Source organism: Salmo salar, chromosome ssa27 (genome assembly GCF_905237065.1).
Source record: "Salmo salar chromosome ssa27, Ssal_v3.1, whole genome shotgun sequence".
In the NCBI taxonomy this organism is placed as follows: Eukaryota; Metazoa; Chordata; class Actinopteri; order Salmoniformes; family Salmonidae; genus Salmo; species Salmo salar.
In genome coordinates this window covers 25,007,501-25,024,419 of record NC_059468.1, presented here as the reverse complement: position 1 = coordinate 25,024,419, position 16,919 = coordinate 25,007,501, and the positions used below count along the sequence as shown (strand labels likewise).

At 45.4% G+C, this 16,919-nt stretch overlaps 2 protein-coding genes across 3 annotated transcripts in view; one reads left to right on the top strand and one right to left on the bottom strand.

Annotated features, from left to right (window-relative positions):
- Positions 1–1,073: 1,073 nt before the first annotated feature.
- On the bottom strand, positions 1,074–13,012 carry dync1li1 (dynein, cytoplasmic 1, light intermediate chain 1). Of its 2 annotated transcripts, none has more exons than XM_014178250.2 (13): positions 12,861–13,012; positions 12,402–12,475; positions 11,888–12,004; positions 11,171–11,401; positions 8,463–8,614; positions 7,053–7,146; positions 2,543–2,678; positions 2,356–2,467; positions 2,144–2,203; positions 2,022–2,066; positions 1,651–1,741; positions 1,406–1,513; positions 1,074–1,247 (listed from the first exon to the last, which is right to left on the bottom strand). In XM_014178250.2, the coding sequence occupies exons 1-13, from the start codon at positions 12,962–12,964 to the stop codon at positions 1,123–1,125; spliced, it is 1,449 nt and encodes a 482-aa protein (XP_014033725.1). In that variant the 5' UTR covers positions 12,965–13,012; the 3' UTR covers positions 1,074–1,122. The 2 variants fall into 2 exon arrangements, with proteins under 2 accessions (XP_014033725.1, XP_014033724.1); XM_014178249.2 differs by having other exon boundaries at positions 1,406–1,516; positions 12,861–13,011.
- A 579-nt stretch (positions 13,013–13,591) lies between these two features.
- The window catches only part of cpne4b (copine IVb), a 17,080-nt gene continuing 13,752 nt past the window's right edge, over positions 13,592–16,919 (top strand). The window contains exons 1-3 of the mRNA XM_014178215.2: positions 13,592–14,178; positions 15,902–15,985; positions 16,075–16,179. Of these exons, the coding sequence (XP_014033690.1) occupies positions 15,920–15,985; positions 16,075–16,179 (171 nt within the window). The 5' untranslated portion in view covers positions 13,592–14,178; positions 15,902–15,919. The remainder of the gene's footprint in view (positions 14,179–15,901; positions 15,986–16,074; positions 16,180–16,919) is intronic.

The window sequence follows — 16,919 nt, the reverse complement described above, 5'->3', positions numbered from 1 at the left end:
CCTGCTCCCTCCCTCCCTCCTACCTCTCTCTGCATCCTGCTCCCTCCCTCCCTCCCTCCTCATACCTCTCTCTGCATCCTGCTCCCTCCCTCCCTCCCTCCTCATACCTCTCTCTGCATCCTGCTCCCTCCTCATACCTCTCTCTGCATCCTGCTCCCTCCCTTCTCATACCTCTCTCTGCATCCTGCTCCCTCCCTCCCTCCTCCTCATACCTCTCTCTGCATCCTGCTCCCTCCCTCCCTCCCTCCTCATACCTCTCTCTGCATCCTGCTCCCTCCTCATACCTCTCTCTGCATCCTGCTCCCTCCCTTCTCATACCTCTCTCTGCATCCTGCTCCCTCCCTCCCTCCCTCCTCATACCTCTCTGCATCCTGCTCCCTCCCTCCCTCCTCCTCATACCTCTCTCTGCATCCTGCTCCCTCCCTCCCTCCTCATACCTCTCTCTGCATCCTGCTCCCTCCCTCCCTCCTCTCTCTGCATCCTGCTCCCTCCCTCCCTCCCTCCTCATACCTCTCTCTGCATCCTGCTCCCTCCCTCCCTCCTCATACCTCTCTCTGCATTCTGCTCCCTCCCTTCTCATACCTCTCTCTGCATCCTGCACCCTCCCTCCTCATACCTGTCCATCCCTCTCCCCCTCCCTCCATCCATCCCCATACCTGTCCATCTCTCTCCCTCCATCCATCCATCCCCATACCTGTCCATCTCTCTCTCCCCCTCCTGCTCCCTCCATCCCCATACCTCTCTTCTTCCTCCTCCCTCCCTCCCTCCCTCTCTCTCTCTCCATCCCCATACCTCTCCATCCTGAGGAAGGTCTTCATGTCTAATCTGTTCTGGTCTGTTGGGGTGAGGTCTGGTCTCTTCATGTATGGTCTGGGGAATGAGGTAGGGCTGACGTGTGTTCATATCTGGTATGTGGTGGTCTCACTGGGGGGTGAGAATGGGAGGAGGGTAAGGTCTGGTCTCTTCATGTATGGTCTGGGGGTGTGAGGAGGGGGTAAGGTAGGGGAGGTGGATTTTTTATGTCTGTCTGTGGTATGCCTGGGGGGGTGGAGAGTGAGGTTTGTTCTCTTCACGTCTGGTCTGGGGGGTGAGGTAGGGGGGAGGAAGAGGGAGGTGGTCTGTTCATGTCTGTTCTTCGTTGGTCTCAGTACTGGGGTTAGGGTTGTTAGTGTTGCTGGTCTCATCATTCTCTCTGCAGCTGATCCTGTCCAACTCTGCCTGGACATCACTCAGACCCAGCTTAGAACCTGCAAAATACACACCACTACTCAGCTCTGCCTGCATTTATATTTTAAACCAAGAGAGGGCGACACAGGGCACATATACCCCTTCTGCCTATATAATAACGTTGTGTGTGTGTGTGTGTGTGTGTGTGTGTGTGTGTGTGTGTGTGTGTGTGTCCTACCTGACTTGCGAACAGTCCCTGGTGTGCTGTTGCCCGGCGGCGATGCTCCGGCCTTCTTGGTCAGAAGACTGTTGAAGAAGTTAGCCAGCACCCCCTCACTGGTCTGACCTGCTACACACACAGGGAGGGTTGGAGAATGTCATACAAAAAGGTGCAACAGTTGAGCAGGGTCTGTGGAAAAATACCTAATTGCTTTTCTGCTGTAATGTGTGGCATTAGCTACACACATTCACGTCATGTAGTACCTGATTGGGGCATGGTGTTAGCAACGTTGGCTGCAGCTGAACGATTACTGGTCCTGGGAGAACCACTGGGACCTCTACTACTGCTGGATTCCTGTCACACACACACACAAGATCACATCAGTTTCCAGTATCTTAAAGAGCGAGAGAGACAGACAGAAGAAAGAGCGAGAGAGACAGACAGAAGAAAGAGCGAGAGAGACAGACAGAAGAAAGAGCGAGAGAGACAGACAGAAGAAAGAGCGAGAGAGACAGACAGAAGAAAGAGCGAGAGAGACAGACAGAAGAAAGAGCGAGAGAGACAGACAGAAGAAAGAGCGAGAGACAGAAGAAAGAGAGAGAGAGACAGACAGAAGAAAGAGAGATAGACTTACCCCTGGTCGCCCAGCAGATGCAGGAGGCTGTTTGGAGAGCAGCGACTGAAACCACAAAGACACACATTAGAGAGAGAGAGAGAGAGAAACACCCACACACGTCACCATGTGTCAAGTCTCACCTGCAGCTTGAGCAGAAACACCTGGTCATCTTCAGCCTGAATCTCCTTCTCATGAACAAACTGACATAGGAGAGGAGGTACACAACGAGAGAGGGGGAGAGATTCCTATTAATTCATCCATCATTATAGTTTAGAATAAAATGGAAAATGTGACGTTCACTAACAGTCTTTTTGGGAATTACAAGATAGAGGTGAGGGGTTAAAGGTCGTACCTTTCTGACAGGCGGTTTGACAATGACCTCCTCAAAGATGTCGTCTGGTTTCAGCGTTTGGAAGTTCTCATGGAGGATAGAAATCTTATTTTCATTGTCCCACCCTGACGGACTGAAAGAAGACAGGGTCACACACGCGCAAACTTAAAGAACACAGGGTTACACTCGCACACAAACACACACTTACATGAAGACTGTGTCTTTCTCCACCAGTTGAGCAGGGTAGTGGAAGGGGAAACCGTAGAGTCTGTGAACCAGGTATTTATACAGAACATCCACATTCTTCATTTCCTTAACCGACGTATACAGCAGAGACGCCCCATCTGACACAGCATTAAGGACAGTATCACTCACTACACGATCCAGGGCAGGCACAAAGAAATTAACCGCCATGTTGTCTCTACCTTTACACTGCATGCAGATGGATTAGGGGTTAGTAAGATGCTACGGAAAGTGATCAGAGTTAAAGTGTGTGTGCGCACGTGTACGTGGACGTGTTTAACTACACTTGTAGGGACCGTCTGGGACATTTTGTTACTCCCACCAGGTCAAATGCTATTTCTGGGGGGTTTAGGGTTAAGGTTAGCATTAGGTGTTAGAATTATGTTTAGGAGCTGGGTTAAGTTTAGGGTTCAAGGTTGGGGTGTTTTCACATAGAGTCCTCTTTAAAAGAACCGACCTCAGTCCGGTTTAAAGTGATCTCTGGGGTAAAAAAAAAAAAAAAAGGCAAAATAACTCAGTTCTCTTACAATTCACAATGCCCTTACCTTTGAATGAGGACAACTATTTTGTGGACCGATTTCCTCTTTGCATTCACATTGCTATGTCTAGAAAGGAACCAATATATTTTTCCAACATTCACTCAATGCACTCTGTGATTTTAAAAAGTGCAAGACAAACCATTCCATCAGAATGTGTTCTCGTACAGCTAGATAGAGTTGAAGTCGGAAGTTTACATACACCTTAGCCAACTACATTTAAACTCAGTTCTTCACCATTCCTGACATTTAATCCTAATAAAAATTCCCTGTCTTAGGTCAGTTAGGATCACCACTTTATTTTAAGAATGTGAAATGTCAGAATAATAGTAGAGAGAATGATTTATTTCAGCATTTATTTCTTTCATCACATTCCCAGTGGGTCAGAAGTTTACATACACTCAATTAGTATTTGGTAGCATTGCCTTTAAATGGTTTAACTTGGGTCAAACATTTCAGGTAGCCTTCCGCAAGATCCCAACAAAAAGTTGGGTGAATTTTGGACCATTCCTCCTGACAGAGCTGGTGTAACGGAGTCAGGTTTGTAGGCCTCCTTGCTCGCACACGCTTTTTCAGGTCTGCCCACAAATATTCTAGAGGATTGAGGTCAGGGCTTTGTGATGGCCACTCCAATACCTTGACTTTGTTGTCCTTAAGCCATTTTGCCACAACTTTGGAAGTATGCTTGGGGTCGTTGTCCATTTGGAAGTCCCATTTGCGACCAAGCTTTAAACTTCATGACTTATGTCTTGAGATGTTGCTTCAATATATCCACATAATTTTCCTTTCTCATGATGCCATTTATTTTGTGAAGTGCACCAGTCTCTCCTGTCGCAAAGCACCCCCACAACATGATGCTGCCACCCCCGTGCTTCACGGTTGGGATGGTGTTCTTCGGCTTGCAAGCCTCCCCCTTTTTCCTCCAAACATAACAAAGGTCATTACGGCCAAACAGTTCTATTTTTGTTTCATCAGACCAGAGGACAGTTCTCCAAAAAGTACGATCTTTGTCCCAGTGTGCAGTTGCAAACCGTAGTCTGGCTTTTTTATGGCGGTTTTGGAGCAGTTTTGGAGCAGTGGCTTCTTCCTTGCTGAGCGACCTTTCAGGTTATGTCGATATAGACCTCATTTTACTGTGGATATAGATATTTTTGTACCAGTTTCCTCCAGCACTTTTCACACCAAACTACGTTCATCTCTAGGAGACAGAAAGCGTCTCCTTCATGAGCGGTATGACGGCTGCGTGGTCCCATGGGGTTTATACTTGCTTACTATTGTTTGTACAGATGAACGTGGTACCTTCAGGCGTTTGGAAATTGCTCCCAAGGATGAACCAGACTTGTGGAAGTCCACCATTTTTTTTTTTGGCTGATTTCATTTGATTTTCCCATGATGTCACGCAAAGAGGCACTGAGTTTGAAGGTAGGCCTTGAAATACATCCACAGGAACACCTCCAATTGACTCAAATTATGTCAATAAGCTTATCAGAAGCTTCTAAAGCCATGACATCATTTTCTGGAATTGTCCAAGCTGTTTAAAAGGCACAGTCAACTTAGTGTATGTAAACTTCAGACCCACTGGAATTGTGATACAGTGAAATAATCTGTCTATAAACAAATTACTTGTCATGCACACAGTCGATGTCCTAACCAACTTGCCAAAACTATAGTTTGTTAACAAGAAATTTATGGAGTGGTTGAAAAATGAGTTTTAATGACTCCAACCTAAGTGTATGTAAACTTACGACTTCAACTGTATACCTACTTACATTTTGGAAGCTCATAAATTGCATTTAGTAAAAATATAAGCCGTAGGCCTCCCGGGTGACGCAGTGGTCTAAGGCACTGCATCACAGTGTTACCTGTGCCACTAGAGATTCTGGCTTAGAATCCATGCTCTGTCGCAGCTGGCCGTGACGGGGAGATCCATTGGGCGGCGCACAATTAGCACAGCGTCGTCCGAGTTATGGGAGGGTTCGGCAGGCAGGGATATCTTTGTCCCATCGCGCACTAGCAACTCCTGTGGCGGGCCGGGCGCAGTGCACGCTGACACGGTCACCAGGTGTACGGTGTTTCCTCCGACACATTGGTGCTCCTGGGTTAAGTGGGCATTGTGTCAAGAAGCAGTGCGGCTTGGCTGGGTTGTGTTTTGTAGGACGCACGGCTCTCGACCTTCACCTCTCCTGAGTCCGTACGGGAGTTGCAGCGATGAGACAAGACTAACTACCAATAGGATATCACGAAATATGGGAGGAAAAAAAAGGGGTCAATTTTTTTTTTTATATGAGCCATAATAATTGTAATAAGAAGATACTATTAACATGTCAATTTGAGAATAAACAGCAATAGAATAACTGCACCAAAAATAATGTTGTAATTAAATTGTCCACCCAAGGTAGGCTACTGCCCCTTTAAGAGCTAGAATAGATTTGTGATTCTCACCAAATATATGGTCTTCTCACACTTCAAACCACACAATCAATAAACATTTTATGAAGCTCTCTGAGCCTATAGATCATATATTGCAAACAAATCTAGAAACTGCACCAATTTTTTTTCTCGCAAACATGCACATCATCATCACCTTCTCTCTTTTGTGGCACCACTGTTATAGCAGGGGAAACGGTTATGCCAGTAGCCTAGCGTGAGGGCTTATGCCAGTAGCCTAGCGTGAGGGCTTATGCCAGTAGCCTAGCGTGAGGGCTTATGCCAGTAGCCTAGCGTGAGGGCTTATGACAGTAGCCTAGCGTGAGGGCTTATGACAGTAGCCTAGCGTGAGGGCTTATGACAGTAGCCTAGCGTGAGGGCTTATGACAGTAGCCTAGCGTGAGGGCTTATGACAGTAGCCTAGCGTGAGGGCTTATGACAGTAGCCTAGCGTGAGGGCTTATGACAGTAGCCTAGCGTGAGGGCTTATGACAGTAGCCTAGCGTGAGGGCTTATGACAGTAGCCTAGCGTGAGGGCTTATGACAGTAGCCTAGCGTGAGGGCTTATGACAGTAGCCTAGCGTGAGGGCTTATGACAGTAGCCTAGCGTGAGGGCTTATGACAGTAGCCTAGCGTGAGGGCTTATGACAGTAGCCTAGCGTGAGGGCTTATGACAGTAGCCTAGCGTGAGGGCTTATGACAGTAGCCTAGCGTGAGGGCTTATGACAGTAGCCTAGCGTGAGGGCTTATGACAGTAGCCTAGCGTGAGGGCTTATGACAGTAGCCTAGCGTGAGGGCTTATGACAGTAGCCTAGCGTGAGGGCTTATGACAGTAGCCTAGCGTGAGGGCTTATGACAGTAGTCTAGCGTGAGGGCTTATGACAGTAGTCTAGCGTGAGGGCTTATGACAGTAGTCTAGCGTGAGGGGCACAAAAAATTAAGCAAACAGCACTAAGTTCACAGAAATAAGCTGAAAGGGACCAAGTGTGAAAACACCCTTAGAATTAGAGGTTAGGGAAAATAGGATTTGGAATGGGACTGAATCGTGTGTCCCCTCAAGGTTAGTTGTGGGGACACACGTAAATAGTTCAGCAATCTTATGGCTTGGGGGTAGATCTCCTGTGGCTCAGTTGGTAGAGCATGGTGTTTGCAACGTCAGCATGGTGTGTGCAACACCAGGGTTGTGGGTTCGATTCCCACGGGGGGCCAGTACAAAATCTTTTAAATATATATATTTTTTTAAATGCATGAAATGAAATTTATGTATTCACTACTGTAAGTCGCTCTGGATAAGAGCATCTGCTAAATGACCAAAATGTAAATGTAAAAGCTGTTAAGGAGCCTTTTGGACCTAGACTTGTCGCTCCGGTACCGCTTGCCGTGCAGTAGCAGAGAGAACAGTCGATGAATTGGGTGACTGGAGTCTTTGACAATTGTTTGGGCCTTCCTACGACGCCGCCTAGTATAGAGGTATAGTTATACAAGACTGTGTGTGTGTGTGTGTAAAGGATACACTGTAGACAGAAGCGTCTGATGTATGACTGGATGAAGTCCAGGTGTTCGTCTTTGTAGTCATGCTCCTTCTCCAGCGTACTGATGGCATCGCACTGCAACACACACAGGTTAGAGGTCAGAGGTTATATATGTAGTCATGCTCCTTCTCCAGCCAACTGATGGCATCGCACTGCAACACACACAGGTTAGAGGTCAGAGGTTATATATGTAGTCATGCTCCTTCTCCAGCGTACTGATGGCATCGCACTGCAACACACAGGTTAGAGGTCAGAGGTTATATATGTAGTCATGCTCCTTCTCCAGCGTACTGATGGCATCGCACTGCAACACACACAGGTTAGAGGTCAGAGGTTATATATGTAGTCATGCTCCTTCTCCAGCGTACTGATGGCATCGCACTGCAACACACAGGTTAGAGGTCAGAGGTTATATATGTAGTCATGCTCCTTCTCCAGCGTACTGATGGCATCGCACTGCAACACACACAGGTTAGAGGTCAGAGGTTATATATGTAGTCATGCTCCTTCTCCAGCGTACTGATGGCATCGCACTGCAACACACAGGTTAGAGGTCAGAGGTTATATATGTAGTCATGCTCCTTCTCCAGCGTACTGATGGCATCGCACTGCAACACACAGGTTAGAGGTCAGAGGTTATATATGTAGTCATGCTCCTTCTCCAGCGTACTGATGGCATCGCACTGCAACACACACAGGTTAGAGGTCAGAGGTTATATATGTAGTCATGCTCCTTCTCCAGCCAACTGATGACATCACAGCAAAACAGATAGAATAGGGACAATTCCAGTGTGTGTGTGTTTGTGTTCGTACCTTAGTGCAGACCACCACCATGGGTAGTCCCAGGTTGTGTGTGAGTGTGTTTGTGTTCGTACCTTAGTGCAGACCACCACCATGGGTAGTCCCAGGTTGTGTGTGAGTGTGTTTGTGTTCGTACCTTAGTGCAGACCACCACCATGGGTAGTCCCAGGTTGTGTGTGTGTGTGTGTGTGTTTGTGTTCGTACCTTAGTGCAGACCACCACCATGGGTAGTCCCAGGTTGTGTGTGTGTGTGTGTGTTTGTGTTCGTACCTTAGTGCAGACCACCACCATGGGTAGTCCCAGGTTGTGTGTGTGTGTGTGTGTTTGTGTTCGTACCTTAGTGCAGACCACCACCATGGGTAGTCCCAGGTTGTGTGTGTGTGTGTGTGTGTTTGTGTTCGTACCTTAGTGCAGACCACCACCATGGGTAGTCCCAGGTTGTGTGTGAGTGTGTTTGTGTTCGTACCTTAGTGCAGACCACCACCATGGGTAGTCCCAGGTTGTGTGTGTGTGTGTTTGTGTTCGTACCTTAGTGCAGACCACCACCATGGGTAGTCCCAGGTTGTGTGTGTGTGTGTTTGTGTTCGTACCTTAGTGCAGACCACCACCATGGGTAGTCCCAGGTTGTGTGTGAGTGTGTTTTCGCCGAGCGGCAGCAGAACGTTCTCCTCCTCCTCACTCCTCCTCTGGGGGGCGCTCTCCTCCCAGCCAGGATCCACATACTCCTGGAACTGTCTGGCCACTACAGACAGTCACAAAGCAGGGGCCTCATTTATCCACTGTGCGTAGGCACAAATCTGTGCGTAAACCATGCGTGGGATTATTTTCACGCAAAGTGTGAGATTTATCAATATGAATATTTACTTAGCCATGACCATGTGTATGCACAGTGCCAAGTGGTGGAATAAGGAAACTGCTTGTCAAGAATAGAATGGCAAAAATATGTGGAAAACGTGTGAAATTGGGAGAGTAATAATAGATTTTTAAAAAGTCATTGTGTCTCCATTGTGAAATAATGCAACATCTCGACATGCTTCATAATTTCGCCACATCAGTGCATTTGTTACAATAATAATCCCTATACAGTCATTTGTTAAATTAGAGATACGTGTGAAAGTGAAACCATTATGTAAATACTATAAAAGACAGATAATGGGAACTGGAATGAGAGATGGCTGATCTTGCTCTGTTGGAAGATTTGGCACATGCTGCATTTTACAGAGAGCACGTTTTTAGAGACAGGTGGGACTTTTTCTGCAGAAAGTACAGATTGGTTTTTGGAAACGATATCTGATGAGCCAGTCGAATAGGATTTTTGTGAGGAGTTAATAACTACTATAAAAATGCAAACACATGCCATTCAGGTGCCATTCTAAGTGCTTTCCACCGTCGGGTATTTGGCAATGGCACTTTTCAGCATGAAAATGAATAGGCTCCCAAATACGAACAGACCCACATCTCTATAAAATCACCATCCCTAAATGATTTCAACGAAGTGAACAGAAAAGGCTTCCACTCTTTATGTGCAGGTGATAGATTATGTGATGGTTAAAATATGCTGCTGAATGTGGTGGCCAGGTGGTGGCACAACTCGTTCCTTCTGCAGAAGAGCCATGTTGGCCTATAAGCATACCTGAGGGAGCTGTTGAAGTTGGTTGGCTTATTATTTCAAGTATATTTGCCATTGCTAAAGCAACTAAATTATCCTAATGGTTCTCTCTTTGTTGCTATGTTTTCATTTTTACTGATCAAGCCACAACTGAGCGAGCCAAATAAAACCTTTTGGTTCTAGTCATTCTGTCTCGGAAATTGTCATTTTTGTTAGCTTGTTTTGGTTGCGCAGTTGTATTTCATGGTAAGGCGTTGTATATTCTCCATGGGTTAAATGGATGACTTTGACCATATGGTTAATTACGGGCGTTTTGAAATGAGAACAGCCAAGGTCGTGCACGAGCACTGAGAACAATTGTTATTTATCAAATCGTTCTCTCCTACCGGGGTGTATATGACTCTTGTAGGATTCTTTGATATATCACACTTTTCCTATGTGTACGACCATTATAAATTCCATTCGTAAGCAGTATTTTAGAATAGTTTCTACACAATATTGATAAATGAGGCCCCAGGTTATCCAAACATTTAATGCAGATGAATTACCTGACACATAAAAAAAAAAAATCACAACCAGCAGATTTTTTTTATTTGACCTTTTTTAACTGGGCAAGTCAGTTAAGAACAAATTCTTATTTACAATGACAGCCTAGGAACAGTGGGTTAACTGCCTTGTTCAGGAGGAGAACAACTGATTTTTTACCTTGTCAGCTCGGGGATTCGATCTAGCAACCTTTCGGTTACTGGCCCAACGCTCTAACCACTAGGCTACCTTGCCGCCCCGATGTGTCAGTACAATTTCATAAATGTTGATAGACAATTTGTTCGTTCGACATGGTGGGATATTTTTGTGTCTGTAAAATGAATTATGCGAGAAATGGCAGTGGAAAGGCCTTTATGGGCAAATATTGATATAATAACCATCATATGGAAGTAAACGTGATGATATGACGAGTGGTCCTCCCACTACGTCTCAGGAAACCATGCAGTTTATTAGGCCACAGATGAAATAAGTTACGATGAACTTCACAGGGTGATGAAATTGATGCTGATATCCAAAAATGATCAATGGTCTTATTCTGGTGACACGATGATCGATGCTTAACTGCTTTTAAACAGAAATTTAAATCTCGCTTTTATTCATAATAATCTCACCATGTAGACTAGTCTATCTGCACTGTATCTGAGAGCTGTTGGATAGAGCGCAGATGTCAAGACCAGAGTGGGCACATTTGCTAAATAACACAACAAAACCATTGGTAGAGTTGAAAATGCGATGGATGCGATTTTTATTCGGTACATGAAAACTTAAGTAAAAAAGTACCTTTAAAATGTGCCTTACATCATCACGCACTGCTTTTTATCCGCAACAAGTCAGTTTGGTCGAAACACACCACTGGTGGGGAAATGTGAATATTTTCTTTATGCATATTTGCATAAAAATCTGTCGCCAATTGGATGGAAAGCGAGTTTTACACAGCGTCTTATTTTTGTGCAGTTGGTTAAAAACATTTTCACAACGTCCAAATTGTCCTCTGCAGCACAGTTTCAGCAACTTTGCTAGCTAAAAGTCAGCTGAGCAAGTCAATAATATATCTGGTACCAGCCTGTTCAGGGTTAGGTCTACGGCCTGTTTACGGTCCTGTTTAGAGGTCAGAGGGTAAAACATGATGTGTGTTTGACTCACTTCTGTTCTCCAGCTCCCTCAGTGTTTCCGGGGGGACCCGGAGCTTGTCGATATGTTCCCTAGCGACAGCCGCCCACTTCTGAAGCGATTCCATGGCGACCCACGGCCGCGACAGGTCCACAGTAACCAATAGCAACGAGTCACCAAGCGCCTCGCGTTGCACAGCAACAGACTGCAGACCTTTATGGTACAGATCCCCATCTAACACCCAGGCATTACACCTGGTTTGGTCTACACACACACACACACACACACACACACACACACACACACACACACACACACACACACACACACACACACACACCTCGTAGTTAGTGCCGAGCAATTAACCAACATTTCAAGGGTGGACGTTGTTTCTCTAGAGAGAATTCAAATCATTCACAAAAAAGTCAAGTACTACAGTATATGGGATGCTGGGCTAAAGGGAGTTGTAGTTTTCATTAAGCAAATATTCAACTTTGTTCAGCGCAGAAACATTGTAATCAACTACAATGACCATAAATTGAATGCTGACTATTTTTGGTTTTGGAATGTCAATTAAAAACCTCCAAAATCATTTGAATGTGTTTATTTCTTAATACATTTTATGATTCAAAATAATTATAAATCCGAAAGCAACCTATCCGACCTCGAAAAGGACGAATCACTCAGCACTACTAGTGGTTAAAAGGCAATGGTGGTGTAAAAGGTCAAATGAAAGCTGTGATTGGTTACCGTCAATGTCGTCATCATGGACACTAAAATAGAGGTACTCCAGGCCACGCCCCTTCAGGAAGTCCTCCACACCCTGTAGTTTAGCAACCAGGGTGGTCTTCCCTGAACCCACCTCCCCTACACACACACCGAAAGACAGTCAGACAGGTATTAAACACCTAACAATGAAACATTACAATATTCTACTATTAGGCCTATCAGTAAATACTGCAGAGTAGGCAGCATTCCTCACGCCATACTGATTAGCCTCTGTAGCAGAGGATTATCCTTGGGGTTGTTCCTGCTAGGCGAATGTGGCTGACTGGACTCAGACAAGGATTGCGAGACACACATACATTCTACATAATGCCATATAAAAGCAACATAAAGCCTGACTGATAGCTGGTATCATATTGGTCCATCATTGTAATAGGAGAAGACAGGGTGGGGGAGAGGTTCATCACAGCTAGCACACGCACGCACACACACACACACACACACACACACACACACACAGAGAGAGACAGATACCCACCCATGACCAGCACATTTTTCCCGGACGGTAGTTTAGATCTGGAGTGCGTCGATACTTCGCTCAGAATAGCAGACCTGCGGATAGATGGATAGAGCATCCCGTTAACTAGCTAACTTAGCTAGTTGACTGTCTACATGTACATCTTATAGAATCATTCCACCGACTAGCTAGTTAACTAGTTTATCATCACCAGTAGCATTAGCCAAGGCTAGCTATCGCTGGCTAGTCAATCTAAAAGCCGATGAAGAAATGATAGCTCACTAACTAAACCACACAATCATCAGACAGCATCACCATTCATTCGTAGACCTAGCCAATCTCTATTGCTAGCATCAATGGGCTAGCCGCTGCTAACTAGCTGTGTTAGACGGGCTGTCACTCGGAGTCTGAACAATAACAGTCGCTCTCCATCGAAAAGCTCCTCCTGGATCTAAACAGGCAGGTGTCAGTTGTTCCCACCATAAATCCTGTCCGTCTTCGTCTTCAGTGTTTGGTTGTTCGGCTGTGCTGTTTAGTCCACTGTTGTTGGAGGATAATAATGTACTCCTCCCTGACGCCGCCATCTTCACTGCTGCCAACCAACAAAGACCCGGATGTAACGCACAGTACTGGGCGTGGTCGTCCAGTAGAAAAACACAATAAACAAACAAAATGAGCTTAATTCATTAATTATTAAATCAACAGATCCGTGCTAATTACAGATAAGATCCAGAATGAAGGATTTTTTGATTGGTGTATATTAAGTGACTTCCTCATGCGTTTACATTGTGTTTTGTTAAATGTATTCCAGTTTACATACTTTCACCATTTCATAGAGTTGCTGTAACTAGATTACTCTTTAACGCCAATATAATTAGCTTATTATATTATCAGATAGAAATATAGGTACTCATTCTGTAACCATCAATTGCTTTTTGGGGCCCGTTTTATGGAATGTTTCATCCAGGTCAAAATTATCCTGTGTGTTGTTTTATAGTTGTATATAATCCTGGACTAAAAATCTATTTCAGTGGAGATTCACTATTGAGTATGATTTTTAGTGCAGGGTTTATTCTGTATCCGGGAAACGGATCCTTAATGTCCTGTGTATTCATTTGATGTCATATAATCATTGGTGTAAAAACATATTATGTGGTATCACATATATTTAGTTCAGATTTGTCTTGCATGCAAAGTTGCATCCGAAAAAGGTGGGACCAAATCTGATGGGGATAACATATGATAATCTAACACAACACAGCAGGATTATTTTGATCTGGATTACATGTTGAATGGATGGGCCAGCTCATCACACAGTAAAGTGCAGTCATTTCTATCCACCACTGGGTCACGCCGTTGTACCGTCACAGTCCTGTACCCCCTGCCTGCTGCTCCCCGTGGCTCTACCGCTTGGGAAAGATACTAACTAACTACCATTAACCGGCACTGCACGACCCTCCTCATCATCATTTACTGGGAGGAGACAGAGGGAGGGAGAAAGACAGAAGTAGAGAAAGATAAAGAGACAGAGAGAGAGAGAGAGAGAGATGTTGTCTTCATTCATACCGTGAGGACCCTGATGTACTGTATCCCCTGTCTGCGCATGGCTTGAGGTGCAAGGCTCAGTACCTACTGCTTAGCTGACGTACGGAGAGAGGGAAAGAAAGAGAGAGAGAGAGAGAGAGAGAGAAGCGGGATGGGTGCAGAGTGTGTGAGGACGGCGAAGTCACTGTGATTCCGCCCAGCAGTGAAGTTTCCTTCATCTCACTGCTCTGCCCATCTCTACCTGGTACCTGAGGTGAGTTACTGACTGCTCTGCCCATCTCTACCTGGTACCTGAGGTGAGTTACTGACTGCTCTGCCCATCTCTACCTGGTACTTGAGGTGAGTTACTGACTACTCTGCCCATCTCTACCTGGTACCTGAGGTGAGTTACTGACTGCTCTGCCCATCTCTACCTGGTACCTGAGGTGAGTTACTGACTGCTCTGCCCATCTCTACCTGGTACCTGAGGTGAGTTACTGACTGGAACACTAATAAGGTATGGATGTTCTGGGCACTGGGCTGAGTGTGTGTGTGTGTGTGTGTGTGTGTGTGTGTGTGTGTGTGTGTGTGTGTGTGTGTGTGTGTGTGTGTGTGTGTGTGTGTGTGTGTGTGTGTGTGTGTGTGTGTGTGTGTGTGGACACCCCCGTGTGCATGTTATAACTTGACTAAGGCTTTGGATGTTTGCTTTTTACATGCAACACACCCTGCTCAATAACATAAGAGTTGTTACGGTATGCTGTGTTATGTTATGGGATTGTAGGTTCAGTGTGTATGTGTGCTTGTGTGGGCGTGTGTGCGTGCCACAGGTGACAGAGAGAGAGAGTTATGTGGTAGCTTTCTAAGCCTGTGGAGGGATTACTCAGCATGGACCTTCCTGCCCTAATGATTCAATATTCATTATTATTAATGTCCTTAATGTCATCACGCACACACACGCACACACACACACACACACACACACACACACACACACACACACACACACACACACACACACACACTGGAATTGTCCCATGTTTCTGAGTCCATCTAAAGGTCAGGGGTCAAGGGCAGTGGATCTCTGAGCAGTGATTGGTTCTGATGCTGCCTTGTAAAGTTGTAATTGGACAGAGAGATACTCAGATATAGAATTAATTATCTGTCCATTTGTTATTCCCTACTCTGATTATCTCAGCTAAAAATAATCACCCCAGCATCCACACACACTGAGCGCATGAAATATAGAGGAGGAATAGGACGAGGGAGGAGGGAGAGATAGTGAGAGAGAGGGGGGACGGGAGAGAGACGGAGAGAGCCGTGGAACAGAACTGGGTCATATTGAGTTTGCTACCAAACTGCAGGCAGTGGCATAAAAAAGAGAGAAAGAGATGGAGAGAGAGAGAGCACATACTGTATAATAGTACAGATTGAAGTTGATGGAAGATGGCTCTCGACCACGTGTCAAATTCATTCCACGGAGGGCCGGGTGTCTGCGTGTTTTCGCTCCTCCCTTGTACTTGATTGATGAATTAAGGTCACTGATTAGTAAGGAACTCCCCCCATCTGGTTGTCTAGGTATTAATTGGAATGAAAAAACAAAAACCAGCAGACACTAAGCCCTCCATGGAATGAGTTTGACATCCTTGATCTAAACTATAGAATATTAAATGTAGAGGCTATACTAGAATGTTGACTAAAATACACTAGAATGTAGAATAGAATGCAGAATAGAATGTAGAATGGTCCAAAAACTGAAACACAGCACTGTGTGTGGGTTTGTGTGTGAGTTCTGACCTTGAACATAAGAACTGCTTACTGCTTACTCAGTTCCACAGCATCTTCTCATGTTGTAACAGAGGGGTTTGTTTAGGATTGTGTGTTCTCCCTAAAGTGTGTGTGTAATGTGTTTTCTCACTTAAGTGTGTGTGTGTGTGTGTGTGTGTGTGTGTGTGTGTGTGTGTGTGTGTGTGTGTGTGTGTGTGTGTGTGTGTGTGTAGGTCCTGTGTGTGTCCAGCATGAGTAACATCTATGAGTCTGCAGAGGCGACCCTTGGCCTGTGCAACTCTTCCTGTCTGACCAAGGTAGCTCATAAACACTTGATTAATTGATTGATTAACAAAGTGATTAGTTGACAAATTGATCGATCAAATCATTTATTTATTGATGACAGGTTGAGCTGAGAGTGGCTTGTCGAGGGATCTCAGACCGAGATGCCCTTTCTAAACCAGACCCCTGTGTTGTCCTCAAGATGCAGTCACATGGGCAGTGGTTTGAGGTACTCTCTCCCTCCATTTCTCTCTCTCTCTCGCTCCCTCTCTGCCCTGTTTCTCTCCCTCTCTGCGCCTGACTCAACAAGAAAATAAAAGCTGACTTTTGGTTTTGCCACAGTACACACACACACACACACACACACACACACACACACACACACACACACACACACACACACACACACACACACACACACACACACACACACACACACACACACACTCTCGCTCTCTCTCTCACTCTCTCTCTCCCTCTCGTTCTCTCTCTCTCTCGTTCTCTCTCTCTCTCGTTCTCTCTCTCTCTCTCTTTCTCTCACTCGTTCAACCCGCATCCACAGAAGTAGTTTCTTTCCTCTGAGAGTTTAAAGCTTCTTAGTAAAGACCAGAAGACCAGAACCAAACTCTTTGAGTGGTTTATCAGGAGAATGCAGTTAGACAATCTGCTCCCCTTATGTGGCTGGACTTGTGAAGAAACAAAGGAGAGGTCTATTTTGGTTTAGTTGCAATTCAAGAGTTTTGCTGAACAGGCTGACAAAGAGAATTCATAGCTCCAGGCTTTTAGTCTTTTTACTAACTGTTAGGCCTTACTGATGGATGTGTCTCCAGAGATTCTCCCAGTGGGGACCTGAAATGATTGCTGTCCACTGCCATGTGGTGCTGAGCTTGAGAATGATGATGTCGCTGTCCGCTTCAATGGTGCTGAATTGTCAACATTACCGCTTGTTTGTTTACAATAATCACCATT

What these genes read in the sequence shown, in the direction of transcription:
- dync1li1 (XM_014178249.2), bottom strand. Translation starts at nt 12,964, where the DNA reads ATGGCGGCGTCAGGGAGGAGTACATTATTATCCTCCAACAACAGTGGA. An exon ending in GAGAAAGACACAGTCTTCAT is followed by an intron (nt 2,468 to 2,542) that starts GTAAGTGTGTGT and finishes GTCTTCTTTCAG; the next exon opens with TCCGTCAGGGTGGGACAATG. An exon ending in AGGGACTGTTCGCAAGTCAG is followed by an intron (nt 1,248 to 1,405) that starts GTAGGACACACA and finishes TGTATTTTGCAG; the next exon opens with GTTCTAAGCTGGGTCTGAGT.